This window comes from Narcine bancroftii, chromosome 7 (genome assembly GCF_036971445.1).
Source record: "Narcine bancroftii isolate sNarBan1 chromosome 7, sNarBan1.hap1, whole genome shotgun sequence".
In the NCBI taxonomy this organism is placed as follows: Eukaryota; Metazoa; Chordata; class Chondrichthyes; order Torpediniformes; family Narcinidae; genus Narcine; species Narcine bancroftii.
Genome location: NC_091475.1, coordinates 5629266 through 5650888, shown reverse-complemented (window position 1 = coordinate 5650888; position 21623 = coordinate 5629266). Strand labels below are relative to the sequence as shown.

Sequence of the window (21623 nt, the reverse complement as noted above, 5' to 3'; positions counted from 1 at the left end):
GCCGGTCTGGCGCCCGGAAGTGACGTGCGCCCTCCCTCCCAGGGGGCTGCGGGCGGGCTTTAAGTGGGTCGAAAAATGGCGGAACGAGCGCATTTGGACGAGGAGAAGCTCCGCGATGAAGGTGCCAGTTCCTAATGTTTTACCCCCCCCCCCCCCCCCACCACCGAGCGCGGCAGGAACTACGAGGCCACGCGTGAACGAAAGGGGGGAGCGGGGGGGGAGGCCGCCCGGACCAGGCAGTGCGGGCGGGCGGGCCCGAGGGCCCCGCGGGAGGGAGGGCCCGAGGGCCCCGCGGGAGGGAGGGCCCGAGGGCCCCGCGGGAGGGAGGGCCCGAGGGCCCCGCGGGAGAAGGGGCTCGAGCAGGTTACCTCGGAAAGATGGGTTTGCGGTGCTAATTCGCATCTAAACCGTTTTAACTGGGGGGGGGGGGGTTGGATATATGTACCGGAGCGGATTTCGGTTAAGGTGAGCTTGCCTCCCGGAATGATGCAGCAGGGCCACATGGGGGGTGGGGGAGGAGGAGGGGGCTGGTCACAGGTACCGACATCCTGTCATAAGGAACTCAAACTCCTTATCGTAAAACCCTGGGGGGGGGGGTTACAGGACATTTGGGTAAATATTTAAGCCATTGGATCCTCACTAATATCGCTGCCAGCTTATTGACAGACAGGCTGAATACTTTAAATTCTCATTGCAAAATGGGACCACTGAAAGATGGGTTTGCGGTGCTAATTCGCATCTAAACCGTTTTAACTGGGGGGGGTTGGATATATGTACCGGAGCGGATTTCGGTTAAGGCTACATGCGTGTGAAAAAGCAATCTTTGGATTATCCTCCCTCCCTATTATCACTTAAAATCATTTTGATAACTTAATGGATCAGGCTCGTGGATCATTTTATTAATCTGGTTTCCCTACCTCATTATTTGGAATTGGTTTTTTTTTTAAAAAATTCGGCTTCATCGTTGGTTCTGATAAAATGTTATTATTTTGAAATTAAATTGTAGCTTAATTAATAACGTTTCAGTCAATTAATTGGTTTAAAAAGTATGTTGTAGTGTTAGGAGCAGGCATATTTTTGCTTGCCATAAAACACATTTAAAAAAAACTAGATTAGAAATAGGTTCATGAATTTGGCTTAATCTTGCTCTGCCATACTACTAGATTTTGGCTGATTTTATATCTTAATACTATTTTACGGCCTATCCCCACTCCTATGCATTGAATCCTTTGATAGCCAAATATCTTTCATTGTGACTCTTCAATGCAATTAATAGTTAAGCCCCTGGAGAAGAGGATTTCAAATATTCAACACTATGTATGAAGACATTTCTCAATTCCATCCAAATTGGAATCCTTTGATAGCCAAATATCTTTCATTGTGACTCTTCAATGCAATTAAAAATTAAGCCCCTGGAGAAGAGGATTTCAAATATTCATCACTATGTATGAAGAGATTTCTCAATTCCATCCAAATTGGAATCCTTTGATAGCCAAATATCTTTCATTGTGACTCTTCAATGCAATTAATAATTAAGCCTCTGGAGAAGAGGATTTCAAATATTCATCACTATGTACGAAGACATTTCTCAATTCCATCCAAATTGGAATCCTTTGATAGCCAAATATCTTTCATTGTGACTCTTCAATGCAATTAATAATTAAGCCTCTGGAGAAGAGGATTTCAAATATTCATCACTATGTACGAAGACATTTCTCAATTCCATCCAAATTAGGCTACCTGTATCCTCAGGTAATGAATGACTCCCCAATTCTAGAGATCTCAGCCTGGGAAAATATCCTCCATGTATCTGGCCTGCTGAGCCTTCTTGAGAATTTTCTATGTTTCAATGAGATTATTTCTCCTTCTTCAAATTTCTAAAGAATAGAGGCCTATCCTAATCAACCTCACAGAATGGACTTGGTTTGTCTTGATGTAGCCTGCTGAATCTTTGCTGTATTCCCCTATGGCAAATAAATATATTTTAAGGAGAACAAATTTGTTTGCCAGGTCTGATCATATTAAAATCTTACATGGCTGCAGAAACACCTAAATTGTTGTACTCAAACACTCTTGCAGAGAAGGCCAATGTACCTTCTTAATAGCCCTTTTCACCTCTGGGCAATTTCTAATGTAGAAGAACTCCTGAGTCCCTTTGAATGTAAACTTTTTCTTATCTTTCGATTTCTGCCTTTTTTTCTATCAAAGTAGACGACCTCACATTTTTCTACATTTTTACTAATACTTTTAGTAATTTAGGTTTTGGCAACGTAAAAGATCCAGCAGGACCAAATCAGTGTTGGTTGTGATTGATTAGTATTATGAAGTTTCTTTGTTGCTGCTTTGTACAAAAAATGATGACAATAATGTGTTTGGGGGTAATGCAGTATGTCACCAAGCAATAGTAAATTCCTGTTAGAATAATCGGTAGCTTGGAATTTAGAAATAATTCACTGATGTGAGATGAATAATAGACCCAGTATAATTTTAATATAGAAACAGAAAATGTTGCCTGTCTATTTTTAGTATAGGAAAAGGAAATGCTGGGAATGTTCAACAGACCATGCAACATCTGTGGAGAGATTAATCTTCTAAATCAGTGCCTATTTTTTATCGGGCTTGCTGATTTATACTTCCAGTTCTGTTGAATAGTAGTTGACCATTGTTGCTGCCTGGTCTGTGTAATCGTAGCATTTTCTGCTTATCTTTTAGATTTTGAACATTTAGTATTTTACATTTACTCCAGTATATTTTGTTAAGCAAATTTAAATATACAGGTAGTCCTTGCCTTCCGACCTATGCGAGTTGCATCCATTCACACATACAACCAACATTTTTTAAAAATACTGTACAAGTACATATTTTGTATTAAAAGTACTGTATACAGTGGTCCCCATTCCCCAGCGGCAGCCCAAAGTTCCCATCCCCCCACCCCTTCCAGGCAGCCATTTCCCCCCTGGCAGCCTGAGGTTCCCATTCCTCTTCTCCCCTCGCGCCCCCCCCCCCCTCCCCCGGCAGCCTGAGGTTCCCGACTTATGACCAAACCCAAGTTATAACCAATTCTTCAGTCCCCATTTGGTCGTAAGTCGGGACTACCTGTAATTTTTTTTCAAATCATGCAAAGATTCTGCGCTGTTTAAAATTGTCTCAGTAATCTGTTGTGGAAATCATAATTTTCATAGAGCATATTTCTCTTTTAAAAATATTTTTATTGTTTTTAATAATCAGATTTCTAAAGTTATTTAACTTTTAAAGTATTAATCTTGCAAAATAAATCTTTCATGTGATATGAATGGAAAGGAATTATGATTAGAGAGTCAACATGGGCTTGTATTGTGTGTGTTTTTTTACATAAACATCTGATGTTGTATCCATTTCTGGCTGCCAATTAACAGGCCAATGGTAAAAAGTGCTTGTTAGGTTCTTGGTTTTTTTTGTTGGGAAGCAGAAGATATTTAGTAACAAAAATTTGAATGAAAAATATTTCTGCAAGTTCTTTGTTCAAAATAAGAAAGATTTTGTTTTAAAACTGGCAAAGTCTGAATTAGATTTAAAATAACTTTTTCAAAACAGAATTTTATTCCATAGTAAATCAGCATTTGTAAAACTTTAATCTTAAAGCTTTTGACTGTCATTTGTTGTTCTGAATTTTGTCTCCAGAATATATTTAATCAGATTTAAAATTAATGTGATAGATTTGAAAAAAAAAGGTCTTATTTTAAATTTAACATGGCTGGAATACTTGTAATCTGCTGGACAATGAAGAGAAAGTTCAAAATTCAGAAATATAGAAAATGAACTTTCAGGAACTATAGTTGCCTTTGTGATTTTTAAAAAAAAAAGTACTGTTTATCTTGGCTTTGCCTTTGGTCACCAGTTACTTTAGGATGTTGTCATTGTGGCCATAAGTGTTATTCCCCACAATGCGGTTTAAAATGTAATACTAGAGAATCTACCAACGATTTGAACAGTACTTGGTGAATGTGTGCTCAATGTGGACCTTTAGGTCTACTAAAATTCATTCTGTTTTGGTCCTGTGAATTTTTTCTGAGGACCAAGAAACAGGAGCACTGGATTAACCCTGCCCTGAAACTGAAATTTAGAGTCTATCCATCTATGAAATGGTTTCTCACATCCTGCATCTGCTATATCTGACAAACAGTGGAAGAGACTACTGGTTGAGTCAGTGCACACCCACAGAAGCTCCTTAAGTACATATTGAGGTTTCTGCAATCGTCAAAGTGCTCGATAAAAGTATCTCATCTTGGTAAGTTGTTTCGACTCCACCAGGACCAGAAGAGAAGGCAGAGAAAACTCTGAAAACTAAGACTGTTTCTTCCAGTAATGAAGGAGAAAGTTCAAGTCGAAATGCAGAGAAAAGAGCAGCTGATGAGAAAGATCAAGATGATTCAGCTGCTGGGGATGCAAACAACAAACCCACTCCTGCAAAAGTATCAAAAATTGGATTTTCGATAGGAAGTATGACGTTAAAGAAGCCAGCCCCAATATCCATCAAATTAGGAGCAAATGTAAGTAAAGACTCTTTTTGTTCTTAATGTGTTGAAAATTATTGACAATGGATATTAATTGCAAAATCTTGTGCTTTTTAAGTGAAGTCAATGGGATGGCACTTTTACACATGGCCATATACAGAACAATTGCATTTTTCATTCAGATTATTCCTGGCGGATAGGGGGGTTGCATGCAGAAGAAAGGTGCATAATTATAGTTAAGTAACTTTGCAAATTTAAAATTCAAGATTCCTTTATTAATAATGCTGAAAATGTAATATTGGACAAAAGTTCATTTTCTCTGCTGCCCCTGACAGTAAGAGAAGCAGAAGAGAGTCTCTCCAGAGACAGAGTGTCTATATATTACCTCCAGCACTCTTGGAGGCTCTGCAGCTGCATAGATCCATTGGCAACCCGAGCTCCAGATCCAAACCTCCAATATGGTTAGGAGGCCCTTCAAGTGCCCTTATTGCCCTCTACACTCTCTCAAACCCCAGTTCCAATACTTGGTTCCCATGCGCCAATGGTTAGCAGCCTGTGTGAGTTTTTTTGGTCGCTGAGGCCCTCGCAGGTCCGCTGCTGTGGTTTCCGTCCTCTCGTGCAGTCTCCTTTGCTTCCCCTTCTCAACAGGCAGGTATTCTCCCTATTTCTGGTGGCCTGCACCAGTCTGCTGCTGCTCCCCTGAAGCTTGCAGTGCGTCGTGGCGTTGCCATCTTGGACACAGACCCCAAAGTTGTAGGATTTTAATTAAAATAATCATCAGCTTCTTTAACTGGCCGTTTAGGGCTGGTACCAGAGCTGTTGATATTGTGACTGGGTGACAGGACCCTGCGGAGCAGCACTGTGACTCTGCGCCCTGGTCTCCCTGGGCCCCCACCGATGGCAGTCCTGCTGTTACAGGAACTCTGGCAGAATATCCTGACTGGTTCTAATGTTCTGACTTCAAGGCATAAATATATGGTAAAATAGGACAATTCATTGTTGGATTGTGGGTATTTATGCTGTAGTTGTGGATTGGGGTGGGAGGGAAAGATGTAAAACTTTTTTTAAAATAGCTGATTTTTACATAATTACTTTATGGCCTTTGTTTACCACTCTATTAGTTCCTTAAACTATCAAGGAATGTCACGATGGGTTTGTGCAATGTCTGCTTATAATTTAATTCCTGTATCACACTGATAACTTTATGTCTTCCTTAAAGATGATCATATCATTCCTAAAGCCTGATCCTTTTTTTAAAGTGGTCCAACCAGGATCACTTACTCCACTGTATTCTGGTTCTCTAGACATGAAACCCATAGCTCCCCTCCACTGTTTATGTTCACCATGCAACAACTAGGTTGTTCACTCCTCTATTGTTCCAGAATGGAGGACTTAATTGCCTGGAAGAAACAAAAACTATTTGTCCCTTACTGTTTCTCTCTGTATTGTTTACAATGCTATTGCTTCTCTGTCTCATTGACAAACTGAAATTGAAGCTTCATGTTCCTTTTCTAAATTGTAAAGGGGTGATGATTCATTGAACGTGGATCCTTGGAGATGCCTGCTTGGAATGCTTGCCCCACTATTCTTGCCCACTGCCTCTCCTTGCTCAAATACTTCATTGGATCAATGATTTGCCATCAATTTTGTTAGCTTTATCAGAGCCAACAGTCTGTGAGGAGAGAGATTGCTTAATCCAAATAAAAATTGTCAGTGGATGCTACATTTTAAAATTATTGTTGAAAATAGTTTCATCAGGCTTGACGTGCATTTCTCAACACAAGAGCAAATACTGGACATCTGAAATGAAAATGGAAAATTCTGGAAATTCTTGGTAGGGCAGGCAATCTCTGTAGACTGAGGATCAGAGTTAATGTTTCAGATTGCTGGTTTTTTACTTCAGTTGATTTTATTTGCAGATTATGCTGATGGTATCTAATGACCTGAACAATTTCAGCGTTTCAATCACTCAAACCTTGTTAAGGACAATCTTGCTTTTCCTCGATTTTCTTTCTTCTATCACTCAAAAGCAAATAGCCAGGATTTGTTGGAGGAAATCGAAAAGGTTACTATGGAAGTGAAAGTGTGGTGATGGGAAAACAATTAAATTGAACCTTGAGATTAATATGAACAGAGTATGGGGTTAGAAAGGGAATATGGTGGGCCTCATTTAAAGATCAAGGCAAAAAAATGAGCATGTGGCTGAAATACTGAACAGACTACTTTGGATCAGCCTTTCTTGAAGGGTATGATGAGAAGATTGCACTAAAAAATGTAGTAAATATACAAATGCTGGAGGTATGCAACAGGTCTTGCAGTATCATAGGAGATATGAAACCAACATTTCAGACCTGAGCCCTCCTTCAAGCATTGGTTAAAAACTGTATCTAACTCCTATGGACGCTGCAAGACCTGCTGGGTTCCTCTAGCATTTTTTTGGTTTTTTTACTACAATCACAGTGTCGGCAGACTAACTGTAGAGACAAGTTCATAGAAAAGATACAATGAAAATGTCAGTAAGTTACATTGTCCAGAGTACATTGCAGATTGTTGAAATAAGTGAAGGTAGAAATCTGAGAGACATTGGGGACAATTTTTAATTCTCAGTAAATGCAAGAGTATTGTTACTAGTGTTTGGACAACTCGTGTGTAGGATGACTCCCAGAATTTCCACCTAGAACGTAGATTTTGAGCAGAGACCCTTTGTATAGGACACCCTCTTCCCCCCTCCCCTCCAAAAATATCTAGCACTTCCTGCTGACCAGTGGAGACTGTTAAAAGTACCTCACAATATTTTAATACAAAATTGCTCAAAAAGGCATTAATTTATTAGCACATTTTAAAATAAACCCCTGTCAGCTCCTGAAAACAGGCCATTTAAAGCCTGTACAGAGCCAATGGCAGTTGGACTGGGTGGATGGACGTGTAAGGTTGTTTTGTTTTGGAGCTGGCGGGAAGACTGCAGTGATCTGTCGAGGTTCGGATTTTAGATCCGGTGCATAGAACGATCCAATTTCGAGGATTGTCCTGTACGTCAGCATTTACGGTACTCTTCAAAAAAAAAACCAGAGGAATGAGGAAAGAATGTATCGGCCAGTCAACTTGACATTAGTTGGGGGAATGTTGGAAACCATTATCAAAGACAAATAAAAATTCATTAGAGAAAAAGAATTAATGGAGAGCTACAGGGATTTATTATAGGAAAACCTAGCAGATTAACAAGAATGTTGACCAAGCTATGGACTTTCAGAAAGTATTCAACTGGAATATGACCTGTTGTTGGGTTCTTGAAAGGATACAAATGCATGGGATTTGAGGGAAAGTTCATTGATAGGATGGAGAGAATATTCTGATGACACTCCATGCAGCAGTGGGGTGGCATGCAGTGGTACTCCCCTTGTTCAGTGTTAGATGTGTCACAAGCAACTTTGACTTTGCTGTAGATATCATGAAACGTATAATTTACGCGTTTTCAGAATAGCAAATGAGGAATAGTGTAAGTATCTCAGGTGAACTTCACTGCAAAGATGTGTTAAGTAATGCACTTTTGGAGACCAACATGAAAAGGCAGTTTTACTATAAAATGAGATAACTTTGAAAAATCTTAATGCCAGTAAACACAAATGACAGTAAAAGTCGAAAAATCTGGATGCCAAAAATCTGGAACACCCGAGGATCGGGAAATTTGAATTTTAAAGTGATGACTGAGAATCTGTAAAATCTGAAAATTCGGACCAACCCAGTTCCTGAGCAGTCTGGATTTTACGACTTTTACCGTACAAACTTTAAATTTTGCAGGGAAAGTTTTGTATTTTTTAAAAATAAAATGTGTATGAATTGGATTAAGGGCAAATTTTTCCAAAACAAAGTTTGACTTTGTTTGAAGACCATTGACACCACTCCCTGACCTGCTGAATATTTTGAGTAAATCTTTATTCCAAGATTTCCAGAATATACAATATTTGATTTTGGATTTAAAGTGGTAGGGAAAAGATGTGCAATTGAACGGAAATAGTGGAACTCTTGAGACCCAAATGCAGGAATCTGGAGCTCAACACAATCTGCTGGGGGAATTTAATGGGTCCAGCACATCAGTGGGAGAAAAAGAATGGGCCACTTTTTGTTTCAGGTTGGATAGTCCTAGCAATTTTAGTATTGATATTTTTTTTTGTTGATAAGTTTTATCCTTTTTTTTTTGTAAGTGGGGTTTTTTCTATTTTATTTACAACATTGTTAATTAATTCTTCACTCTTTATTTTGGGGGGAGGGTTGGACTAATTTTAAATTAGATGATTAATGTTGTGTTATAATTATTGGGGGGGATTAATTTGTGTAGTTTAATGATGTAGTATTCTAATTTTTATTATCTTATTTTTTATTATTTCTTTAAATGTAATTTTTATTTTATTCATGTTATAAAATTTTAAATAAAGTTTAAAAAAAAAAAGGATAGTCCTAGCAATACTTGCATTTATACACTGGTGGTAAACTTTGGGATTTCTCTCATTGCATTTAAATCGAATTGTATTTTTTCTCATCTTGGGTACAATCACTACCACAACTTTCATCATTGCTTTTAACCAAATAATTCAGTGTCTTCATAGGACTTTAGATGCAGGAAGAGTAGGCTACAGGATGAATGGAGATGGTTGTTATGAAAACATGGAATCATTGGGCTTCATTTATGGAGGAATAGACGAAAGGATGCAATGCTTAACCACAAAGAAACAGGCTAGGTCTCGATTAGTCTTTTATATTCATTTTTTTAATTTCATACCTTGGGAAAGATGTCAGGATCTTAAGCTGCAAAAAAATCTTTATTCAAATTGTGTCAGGGTGACAGATTTTCATTATGAGTTGCTCGGAAAGATTAGCTTGTTCTCTGGAAAAGAGATACTTCATTTGAGTGACCTGTTTAAAATTATTCATGATATATAAGGATGAGCCAATAGCCGGAGATCACCAGAGTTTTGTTTCTTTTGTGTTGAGCAGCTGTAAAGGCTGAAACACCTAGTTAGGGAAAAAAAGCTTAAGATAACTTTATTTTTTGGTGGAATGTATTGTTTCATGTAAAATCTATTCCTCTCTCCAGAAACCAAAAGAAAATCCTCCTGTCCTGGCTCCAAAGAAGCCTTCAGTGGCAGCAGTTTTCAATGAAGATGATGACGTAAGGGTATTTTTATTCACCAATAATCTGTAAAACCATTGCATCAAGCCTGTAAAGTTATGAGAATAATATAAATGTCGATTCAATATTGCAGAAAATAAAGAAAGCGCTAATACTACTTTTCCTTGGTGAAGAACTGAAGCTGAATCCTGGCTCCAATATTTGAACTAACATAACAAATAGAATTGAGAATACACCATTTGATCTCTTGTACCTGCTTCACCATTCAGTACAATAATGGCCAATCTTACCTCAGCTTCGCCTTCTGGCACTTAATTTTGTTATAATTATCATCCAAACTTATCGAACTATAAGCTCAACCATGAAACCTCCACATCCCTTCTGGGTAAAGAACTCTTAAATGTTTATTTCCATTGGGTGATAGTTTTTCTCATCTCTGTCCTGAATAGTCAACTCGTTATTGTTGAGACGAACAATAGAAACGTGAGTTGTTTTTGCAGTTGTATGTTCCAGCATTTCATGGTACCTTTTAATGTGGAAGAGGTTTCAGTCCTTTGTGTGCATGACATCAAAGCTAATTGTCTAACTGGAATGCTAAGCAGAATTGATGCCTTGCAAGAAATGGCGAGTTTTTAAATAGTGCCTCTTACTGGGCAGCACATTTGGCATAGCAGTTAGTGCAATGCCTTTACAGCGGCAGCGATCAGGACCAGACCTGGGTTTGAATCCCGCGCTCTCTTTAAGGAGTTTGTAAATTCTCCCCATGTCTGTGTGGGTTTTCTCGGGGGGGGGGGGAGGGGGGAAGCTCCGGTTTCCTCTCACCTTTCAAAAACATACCAGGGTGTAGGTTAAAGGAGGTGTAAATTAGGCGGGCCGAATCAGCATGTTACAGTGCTGTATGTCTAAATTTTTTTAAAAATTAAAAATACAGTAAGAGTCCTACATTTAATCCAATGTGCGAGAGTCTTGTTCACTGCTCTCCATCTGCAGTCTGTGTTCCTCTCAAGCTGAACAACAGCAGTCTTCAGACTTCCCTGTTTAACTCAGTCTAATATTTACCCTGGATTACCTTTATATTTGGAATTAATGTGTCAAGAATTTGAACACTTAGTTTTTCTGACTTTTATAACATTTTCAGATTAAGCTTGACACTTTATATCTTTAAAAATATTGCTTAATGGAATTATTTTTATGCTTGAAGAGTGAACCAGAAGAAATGCCTCCAGAAGCAAAAATGCGTATGAAGAATATGGGAAGGTATGGTTCTGCAATTCAGTTATGGTTCAAATCTTAATGTAGATACAGGTACCTAACTTTTTATCCAGGATTGTCGGGACCGGATGCCTGCTGTTGTTCGGAATTATTATGATTTCAGACACTTTAAGCAAATGCCTCACTCCTAGCTCCTGCCGTCTTCCACCCGGCCATCTGTTATTCCCACCCCCGGCCATTTCCCCCACTCCCAACTGTTCCCCCGACTATTTTGCACCCGTGTGGTGGTGGGGGTTTGCCATACAGGAGGCTCTCGACCAGGTGGATGTCAGAGGGGATGGGGTATCCCGGATGCTTGGCCAAAAGGCCTGCCAGTGTCAGCTGCTTGGAGCCGGCAGCCAAGAGGGGCGGAAGGCTGGACGTGAGGTGCAGAGCTGCAGGAGGAGCAGGCCGTCAGGGCGGTGGAGCCGAGCGCTGGCAGCTTTCAGGAGCCTCACCAGCTCATTGGGCCAGCCTTCAGGCACACCCCGGCAGCGCAGCACCATCTGTCACCCCCACCCAATGTAACTTCTGATGCAGCAGCAGGGGTGCAGTGCTGCCGAGCCCAGGTTTTACAGAGCGCCGCACCGGCTCGCGGTGACAACTAACCCATAATCCCCCACGCAGCTGAAACTGCTCTGGTGCAGGCAGAGCAGTTCCAGCTGTATGGGGGGGATTATGGGTGACAAAGACGGCCATTGCTCCTGCTTTGAGCCAGCCACCGCCTGCTTCTCTCTCATCAGGTGCTGGGGCCGAGAGTCACCTTTCCATTGAAGGTAACAGAGGGTGCCCATGGGGGTGGGGATGGGGATGACGGGGAACTGGGGGTGTCTCCCTCTGTAAACTGAATTTATTATGGGAAATTAACATTAGCTGTGTGTAACGTCATCTACTGAAAAAGATGCTGGTTTTTGGAGGTTGCCGGTGTTTGGAACCCAGGATAAAAGGTTAGGTACCTGTACATGCATTGCTGTCCACCAGTTAACTCTTGCTGAGGTGCCATTGGATATAATGAGCAGTTCTTATGATATTCTCTTTTAATCACAATACAAAAGAGATGGTTTGTGATGAGCGGTAGGGATGGTCTATCTCAAAGTAGTCTTCAGCTTGAAAAAATGCACATCAACGGAATGGATGATTTTTAAAAAAAAACCAAAGAATTAGCTTTTACTTGCCACTGTAAAATTTGAAGATTTTTTTGTAAAAGTGCTATGAAACCTAAACATTGAAATTAAATGTTTAGTGCATGAAATTATTCAGTTCCACAAAAGTGAGAAATGTAATTTTTCAACCCTGAACTTTGCTAATTTATCACAAGTAGCTTAGATCATATAAATAATGAAAACTTGATTTCCTTTCTTGTATGTTGATTTAAATTCGGAAACTTGGCAAATATGTTTTTTTTAATCTTGCAAAAACAATCCGGAGAAACTCAGCAGCTCAAACAATGTACTTTATGTAGCAAAATGCCCACATTTTATCCATAGTGTATCTTTGCTACATGCACATTGCTTGATATTGTTTTTACTTTACCCATGGTCTCTGCATTCTTTCATGTTTTACTTTTCCTTTTAAAGTATAAATACCATAACTAGGTTGTGTCTTTTAGTAATTTGCACCCTCTCCCTCCAGGGAAACTCCAACTTCAGCAGGCCCAAATTCATTCAACAAAGGAAAACAAGGCTTTTCTGACAACCAGAGGTTATGGGAACGGAAAATGAAAAATCAGCTACGGAATTTTGGAGATGATGACTAAGTGGCCAGAGTTGAATGAGATGGGGGAAGATGTAATAGAAATTTAGGGATTAACATGTGCTCAAAACCCTCCGACTGCTTTGAAATGAAAGCCATTCAATAATGGGTGCATAACATATACTTCAAGACTTTCTCACGATAAGTTGTAATGAGTGCAATGTGTTTAGTAAACAATGATACAAGTGGCAGAATATTTTGACATGAGTTAACTGTTATATTGTGTCATTTTCATAGCTACCATTGATTAATTTTAGTGTTGCAGTGCACTGTTTGATTTGGAGTGCTATAAACTCACATATCTTAATATTAGTAATAACAATGGCAAGGAAGAGTTCAATTTTCAGTATTTTAGAAGTTCATGACCAATAATTTCATAGCTCTTGAGAAGTTTTAAGCTTCATATTGTGGAGGGATTTTTTTTTTTAAGCACATCTTGTATTGTGTAAGTATTTAAAAACTACCCCCTAAAAGCGTTGATAACTTCCCAGTGCAACATTCTTTCTCAGAGAAAGGATAGGCTTGTAGCTATTACAGTCCCAGTGACCTGGGCACAAATAAGGCAGTGTCTGTAAGGAGTTCTCCCCATGTCTGCGTGATTTCCTCACCGTTCAAAGCGTTACAGGGTTTTAGGTTAATTGGTGTATTTGGGCGGCACAGACTCATGGGCTAGAAGGACCTGTTACTGTGCTGTGTCTAAAATTTCTAAGTTGTGCATAAATTGCAATAGTTTAACTTTTCTTTGTGATGCAAAACATGAAATTGATACGTATTGGACTGGGTGCAGGAAAGTTGCACATCCTAGTTTCCAACATGTCCCATCTTAGTCCAGATTATTAATTGGGGTCAGGCTTTTCAATACATACATAATTTAATATTTGATGTAAGAGTATGGTGGATAAACATCATTCCTGTTACCCTAAGAAATATTTGCAGTGCAGTTACCAGAAGAATTGGAAGAGTGGGCAGGTTAGGAATTTGATGCTCGCAATTAAAAATTAAAATGAACTGATTGTGATTGTAACCATATAAATCAGTCAGTCATAACTGTGAAATTTTAACTGTACTCGTGTTTGTATTCAGCAGTTTAGAATTGGCTTTGCTGAATAACTGTGATTAAACAGTAAATTTCAAAGAAGAATAGAGTAACATTTTTCAAACCTGCAGAGGTTTTGAACACTTGCCTTCCAACCTCTGGCTCTTGCTGTCTAGCAAATTTAGGTGTTTGCTCTGTTCTGCCAGTGCTCTGTCCCAATGGTTTACTATCAGGTATTCCATTTGTATCTTTGGAATCTTTCTTTCTAATGGTGTAAATTTGAGATTTACTCTTTCTTTTCATTCTCACCTTAGCTTTTACATTTGTATAAATCTGCCAGAAATATGAGGAAGAAAAACCCTTCAAGGGAAAGTGCTGGTCTATCTCAAACCTACATGCTGTAAAATTGATTCTGTGCTTGTACATAAAGACATAGTTATCATTAATTTTCCAATCTTAATATCATTAGTTTGGGTCTTTGGATTAGTTTTTTTTAAAAAAGGCTTTCCACTAAATATGCCTTCAGGCTATTTTTTCCAATTGATTTCAAATTCTTAACACTGTGCATGCAAAAAATAGATACATCTCCCTTTACAGTGTGGGCAATGGACACTTGTTTCCATTTCACACACTGATCAAATGGATTCTGTAAATATAATTACATTTCGTCAGCTTTGTTCATGCAATAATATTCCTTGTTTAAAAAAAGTGACTTGTACCTGAAATTGATGCTGTAAATGTTTCAGTTAGCACAAGGAATATTTTGTGGAACTAGAACTTCATTGTGATGTCCAAAATTAATTTTGCCAAGAGTTGCTTCTCTACATTTAAAGGTAAGAATTTCTAAGTTTTAAAAAGTTTCTTAACCCATTCAAAAAGCACAGTTTCCTTAATTTTCATTATCTGTTATCTCAGAGACCAAAACATCCTCTGAATATAGCAGAGCTCTTGCTGTTGGCTATGTAATCGTTTTTTTGATGTAGTCAATATAGCCTAAAATAGATTGTGTAGCCTTCATTGCACTCAGTAAATCAGGGAGAGTTGTCTGATGTATGAGATGGTGACATTTTGACAGTAACATTTTTAATAGTAGGAAGGCGAAGAAATCGGCAAGATTCTTCCCGTTTTCAGTAACTTTTAACGTTGGCCAAATCTGCTCTTGATGTCATATGAGGAACATCAGGCAAGCATGTGATGCTTTCTGACCAACCTGCCAACATTCAATGAGCTTGCATATGAAGAATTGAGCCTTGGCTGAGGTGTTGAGAGATTTACAAAGGCCATGTCATGAAGTATTTCCTATGAAATACTAGGGGGGGGGGGGGAAGTAATCTACTTTTTCTTCTCTTGCGTGGCTACCTAAATCTGCTCTTCTCACCTTGGGCAGGTGTAAAAGTGCATCTTTAGTGTAATTATTTGTGTTGGTCTGTAGGTTTCCTTGCATTGGTGAATAACTTAAATTTATATTTTTTCAATTGAAAATGGGAATATAATTTTGAACAAAACTCTCCGTAATTGATGTTCCATTGATCTGTTTTGGTTGATTTCAACTGATTACTGTCATGAACTACACATGTCCATGTCCAGCTTGGAGAGGAACTGGCTTAGCTGTGAAAAATACCATAATTTAGTGGCTTATTGAGACCTCGATAAGGGAAGTTGCTTAAGACCTGTGAAAGAAAGTAGGGATCTTAAAACCTGGCCAATTTGAACCTAACTTACGTAACTGAGCTTTATCCATATCTAGCCAAACCATTGTACACAGAAGTATAAACATATTAGTACACACAGTTGAAGCATGAGTTAAGTAGCCAAGCTTCACACCAAGGAGAGAGAAATTCAGGGGACAAAACCACAGCAATTTCTTTCTTACAGTTGATCTTTTTCAACAATTGGAGTGGTGTTGAAGCATCAAATGTGTCTTTGTATCAAAAAGCCTTTCTACTCCAATCTAGCTTAAAGCTGTTTAAAAATGTTATATGGTGACAATGTTTTGGTTGCAAACTTTTCAAACCAATCCATCTGCTGTGTGTAGACTTCATTACTGCAAATTGCATTGGTACACTTTTTAGTGTTGGTTGCTTTCAACATTGGTAGTGTGAACATAATGTTGGAAATGTGGACTGCATTGTAGAGATACCACAACCAAGCACTAAAATTATTTTTGAGTAACTTGTTGAACCACATATGCTATGTGGTACTGTGCTAAACATTGATTATTTCAGATCATACAAACCAACCACCATTCTACATGCAAGAAACATGATAGAAACTCTTCACAGGAGAGTTTAGTATCTCTAAATTCTGTAGCTAACTTTAAAAAGTAGTTTGCATCCTTCTTTTCATAGAAAACCGTATACAGAAGTATTTTTGTACGCTGTGAATCCTAATCACATTTTACTTTTTGGTTTTCATTTTACTAGTTGTCAGACGGAATATTTTAAATTTTACAGCAGCTGTTGAATTGAAACAATGATGAACTGGATAGTGAAGAAACTTTCAGGTGCCAAAGTATATTTCAAAAATGTCCTTGTTGTAACTCTAATCTCATTATTTGCCTCTATTTCTTCTATCCCAGAAATCTTCTGCCATTATTAAATCAACTAAACAGTGAAATGATTTGCTGACTTGTCAAGCTTGTATTTTTCCCCCTGTGGAAATTGTGCCCACCGAGATAGATAGCCCAAATGAATTAAGAACTCGCGCAGTAAATCTCAAATGTAGATGCAAACCATATATACAGGATTTGAAATGTTAAAGCTTTCTGCATTTTCAAATGTTAGTTGTTTTTCTTCACCTGTAAGTCTTGTGCTGTGTATATTTAAAAAAAAAAGGCTTGTCTGTTTGCATACCAGGTTTTTTGTTAAGGAAATGTGATTTTTATTGGATTGAAAATATCACATTTTGCAGGTTGGGCAGGGAAAATAAAATGCTTTCTGGAGCAGCATTTCTTGTCAAGTATTTTAATATGCAACTTGTATAATGTGTGGAAAAGATACTGCTTATCCTGTACTTTGTAGGAATAATATTACAAACTGATTAAGTAATTCCTTACTGTGCCAAGAAGAGCCCACAAAGTACTGCAAACTTTTTCATCATTTTTCTGCTGCTGTATTTTGTCTGTCCAACTTCCCTTTCAGTTTTTACATTACACTGAATCTACCAACGTATCTTGAATATAGTGCACACTTAATGGTGCCAACTCCACACAGCAACCAAGGATAGGATGAAACCAAAGTCCCTGAAGATGTGAGGAAGTAATCTAACTGCTGTGCCATTCATTTTCTCCCATCTTTTCACATTTGTTATTAAATTGTTGCCCAATGTTCAAATTCAACTTGTGAACTGCCATCAACTTTGACCAAATCAAACGGGAAGTTAGCTACATTAGACCAGATAAAGCAATGGTTCTCAACCTTTTTCTTTCCACTCACATACCACTGAGTATTCCCTATGCTGTCGGTGCTGTGATTAGTAAGGGATTGCTTAAGGTGGGATGTGAGTGGAAAGGAAAAAGTTTAAAAACCACTGTTTAATTGTAGCTAATTGACTTGCTATGTGCACGGTTTCATAACGCCAGAGGAAATAGGCCAATGACAACTTTTTTCAAGCAAAATATTTCAGGAACAATTGGGTTTAGAACAGTGATTCTCAACCTTCCCACCTTAAGCAATCCTTTACTAACCACAGAGCACCAATGGCATAGGGAATACTTAAAAGTGGGATGTGAGTGGAAAGAGAAAGGTTCAGAACCACTGAGATAGAGCAAAGTGAGTTGTAGCCAGATAAGGAAATCTGAAAGGCAATGAGCAAATTGCAACAGTATTAAATCCATATACACCCACTAGTAGTGGGTGATGCTTCCCACTAATCCTGTTCAGCCATTCAGGAGAAAACAGCTGCATTGAGCTGCACCTTGATTTCTACAAAATTCCAAAGATTCACAATAAAAGGGGGCAGGTTTTAATTCCAAACATTGCTGATCCAAAATAATGTTGCTTGCCACTTGGCGATGCTGTGCAATTTACACATCTGATAGTTTTAAAACTTATTTTACATTTCTGGCACATTAATCCCAAATACCCTCCTGCCTTGTCCACAAGTCCACTTCCCCTTGCGTGAACTCTGAGCTTGCATTTTTTACAAGTTTCATCTAATTTATTTTCCTTCCACCTGCCAGCCAACCTATCCTTAGTGATACCGATACTTCCAAATATGCTGTCATATTGTGGAAGGCAGTTGCCATCTCTTCATGTTTACAGTAAAATGATTGTTGACATAAAATGCCAATAAGTTTGCAATTCCTCTTTATAATTGAACAAGCATGAATACTTTTAGCCCCCAAACTGGTCTCATGCTGCACTCCTCATGGAGCTCTCCAACCAAGTTCAGAGTTGTAATCATTTATCACTACCATGGAATCCACCCACTGAAATTGAAGGACTGCAATGGATGAAGATAATTTTTTTTCTCTTGGAAAGTTAATTACAGGGGCTCCCCTCATTATGGAAAATCTGATTTATAGACAGCCCTCTCTTTTTAAAAAAAAAGCCAACATGAAAATGTTATCCGAACAATAAAATATTTTGTGGTATTCAGTTTAATTGTTTTAAAGTAAATGAACTGAAGATTTGCAGCTGCCCCTCTTAAACTAAGGTTTTGCTGTCTTTCAGAGAATGTCAAAGAAAATCATGATTTTTAGGTTCTTCTCAGGAACTGAAGCTGGCAAGTAATTAAAATGAAACTGGGCTGAACTAGTGTTTTGGATTTCTTGTATCTTCCAGTAATATCTAGTGGATAGTTAATAGACATTAAGACCATTAGAAAATAAGTTATGAGATTAAATACTTGCACATATAGTGTAGTTGCAGTCTGTGGTTAACCTCAGCTGTTAAATAAGTGGGTCATTTTGTCAATGCTAATAAAATGGCTTCATATTTAATGCTGCAATATTTATTATAGAAGTCAACAGTCAAGTTTAGCTTTAGCTGCTTGTCCCCTATTAATCAAATTGCATGTTGGTCTTTATCCCAACAAACTCGTCTTTAAGTAAGCATATGGCACTCACTCCACCAGCTGGGATATAAAATCTGAGGAAAATGGTACAGCTTCTATAAAAAATAGGGTAGGCTGAACTATTTCAGGCAACATTTTTTTTAATCTGTAAGGGAGGAATAAATGTTTATTGAAAAAAAAATGTTTAACTAATGGTTCTTGGTAACATAACCTGTACTTTGTTGTAATGTTATACAAGTGGCTCTTAATATTGTAATACAATACAACCAATGATCAAAGTTTTCAGCTGTTTCACTGGCTGGGCATGTTCTTCATAACACATTGACAATATTTGCACACAACCCTGCTTCTGCACTGTACATAGTAAACAAGGTCCAAGACCATCTCTACTCAGTTGTTACTATAGACCAGAGCAGACCTGCTGCATGGGTGAGTGCTGATCGTGGACCAGTGACAGTAATTTTTGAGCTTCAGTATCTCCAGTATTTTAATCACAAAGTAGACAATTTTCTCACATGATTATTTTTTCCATTACCACTTTTCATAATTTTTGCATATAGTTGAGTGGAGAAAATCACCATCTTACAATGGCAGCATGTATTGCAGTAACCTCCCAAAGAGATGTTTTACCAGGTCGGTCACTAACAGCAGATACTGGGAAATTTCAGCTAAGCAGATTTTCTTCCAAGAAATACTGCTTTTCATTTGTTGGTGCCTCATTTAAGTCTAGAATTATTATTAACTACTTTCACTATATTAACCTTTAAGGTGGAACCATCATCAAGAGAATTTGGGGTTGGGCATTTAAAACAGGCTGTGTCAAACACCTTTAAATATAATTCAATTCATCATTCAAGACAAGAGAAGCTTTGACATCCAAAAAAAAAACAATTTTAAATATTCTCCAAAAATAAGAGACAATTTTTAAAAATAATTATATGCATGAAAGCTTACAGCCGGACAAGACAATTTACAAATGAAAAAATCCTGATTGCACTTTCTAATTCTTTTCACTTATGTCTGGAATGCATCCAGATCATTAGGAAAACAGCCATCTTTTCAGTTCTATATTACATGGATGTCTTGCAATTTTTAAAGTCACATGTATATACACTTTGATTAAGTGACTGAATTACAAAAATGATAAGACATGCATAAAGTTGTAAATGTATAAACCTATGGTCTTGTATGCACATTTATTTACATAAATTACATTTCACTCACTTGCCCACTGAAGGCCTCCTATTGGACAAAAAAGTAAACCTATCCTGGTTACCTGAGATTAGTATTTTTAGATTTACAACACTTTCCTTGCAACTTAAATTGTGCAATTTCACAAGAGAATACAACAAATTTCAGGGATTTTCAAATATATTCAAGATGGGTTTCATCTGTGCATAACTTGCACACGTGGCGATGACAGCCCTAAGTTTCTCATTAATGATTTTATGATAGTTAACAAAAAACTATTCGTTTTAAGCACCTGTCTAAATCTTCAATAATTCCAACAGGGCTTCATACTGAAATTAAGCTCAATTTGAAAAGATGAGCTTTATGTTCTATTTGTTGAGAACAAGCATTGTGCTTGTTTCAAATTCCACTGATTTCTTGCAAAATATACCTATAAACGAGGGAAATTTGCTACTTCCGCTCACATTTTGTACATCTTTATAACACAGATGAAATTAGTCCTCAAATTCAAATGTGAATATGTGCCTCTTCTAAGAATTTCTGCATGCTTGTGTGTTGCAATCTACAAAATTCTATCTCCTGGATAAAATACCGAAAAAGAAGAGTTTCCATTGAAATCATCAGTGCTTAAAGAAAGGAAGCAATGAAAAAAAAATGGCAACTGCTAAAATTGCTGGAAGCTCAAGCTTTACTCCAGAATGCTGCAGGCACATCTCATAAATGCAAGCAGTTCAAAACCTCTTTTGGTTTTAGAATTCAAACTTTCCCCATCTCATTATTATTTGTCCACTTTGTGTACTACACTGAAGGAGTCCAACACGTACTTGTAAAACTCTGACATTGACCTATTTCTATCCATTGCAGAGACGGTGTGATTAGGGAAGAATAGTTCAACATCATCAAGTTTCCAAATTAGATAATGCACACAATCAGTTATCAGGTTATGTCCCAACATTTTCAGTTTTCTTGCACATTTTCTTCAGCCTCTTCAATATGGGTAACTTCAACCTCCACAGTTTCACCAATCTCATTAAGTTTCTGTCCTTGCTGTTGAGAAAGCACATAGTTAACTACCTGCATAATTCCATGATCTGTTAGTGTGGGCAATGCCTCATCTTGATTTTCCACACCCACAGCTTCAACAGTTTCTACTGAAGTCACCGCCTCCACCGCTTCCACTGCCTCCACCGTTTCCACTGCCTCCACCGCTTCCACTGCCTCCACCGCTTCCACTGCCTCTCCAGCCACGATGACGGTCTCAATATCTTCACCAATAAGATCAGATTTATCTAGTTCATCTTGCATATCGGTAGCTAAGATTCTGATGGCATGTTCTACTTGTGTTCCCTGATTATGAAACTGAAGCGTGTCTTTCTCCAACATTATTTTTCCAGGAACGTGCTCTTTATGAAACTTAGTCATATGTTTACGCAAACTGCGAGCATCAATGTAGGCATCATTGCATATTGGGCAGACGTAAGGCCGTTCTCCTGTATGTGTTCGCACATGCCGCTTAAGTGAGCGTGCATCAGCCCAGGCTACTCCACAGGTCAAACATTCGAATGGCTTCACTCCTAAAAAAATAATTAAAGCAGGAAAGGACACTATATTTTAAATATTATTTTGATCTTTTCAAGATGGTTGCATTACCTTTGAATATTTAATATATTGAACATTGCCTATTGTAAATATAGACAGTAGAGAAGGCAAAAGTATAAAGTTCTCATTCTTAACTACAAAACGTAGCAACATTCTT

The 21623-nt window shown here is 38.1% G+C and overlaps 2 protein-coding genes across 2 annotated transcripts in view; one reads left to right on the top strand and one right to left on the bottom strand.

Annotated features, from left to right (window-relative positions):
* Window positions 1–17: 17 nt before the first annotated feature.
* LOC138738444 (PEST proteolytic signal-containing nuclear protein-like) lies at window positions 18–18954 on the top strand. Its single transcript, XM_069888674.1, has 5 exons — window positions 18–121; window positions 4291–4529; window positions 9586–9660; window positions 10823–10878; window positions 12505–18954. Exons 1-5 carry the CDS (start codon window positions 76–78, stop codon window positions 12626–12628), a joined length of 540 nt encoding a protein of 179 aa, XP_069744775.1. The 5' UTR covers window positions 18–75; the 3' UTR covers window positions 12629–18954.
* The window catches only part of zbtb11 (zinc finger and BTB domain containing 11), a 43263-nt gene continuing 38247 nt past the window's right edge, over window positions 16608–21623 (bottom strand). The window contains exon 11 of the mRNA XM_069888643.1: window positions 16608–21441. Coding sequence (XP_069744744.1) covers window positions 20825–21441 — 617 coding nt within the window. The 3' untranslated portion in view covers window positions 16608–20824. The remainder of the gene's footprint in view (window positions 21442–21623) is intronic.

Excerpts from the sequence above, each read along its gene's own strand:
- LOC138738444 (XM_069888674.1), top strand. The coding sequence starts at position 76 with ATGGCGGAACGAGCGCATTTGGACGAGGAGAAGCTCCGCGATGAAG. Across the intron at positions 4,530-9,585 it reads CCATCAAATTAGGAGCAAAT|AAACCAAAAGAAAATCCTCC; the intron begins GTAAGTAAAGAC and ends TCCTCTCTCCAG. Across the intron at positions 10,879-12,504 it reads CGTATGAAGAATATGGGAAG|GGAAACTCCAACTTCAGCAG; the intron begins GTATGGTTCTGC and ends CTCTCCCTCCAG.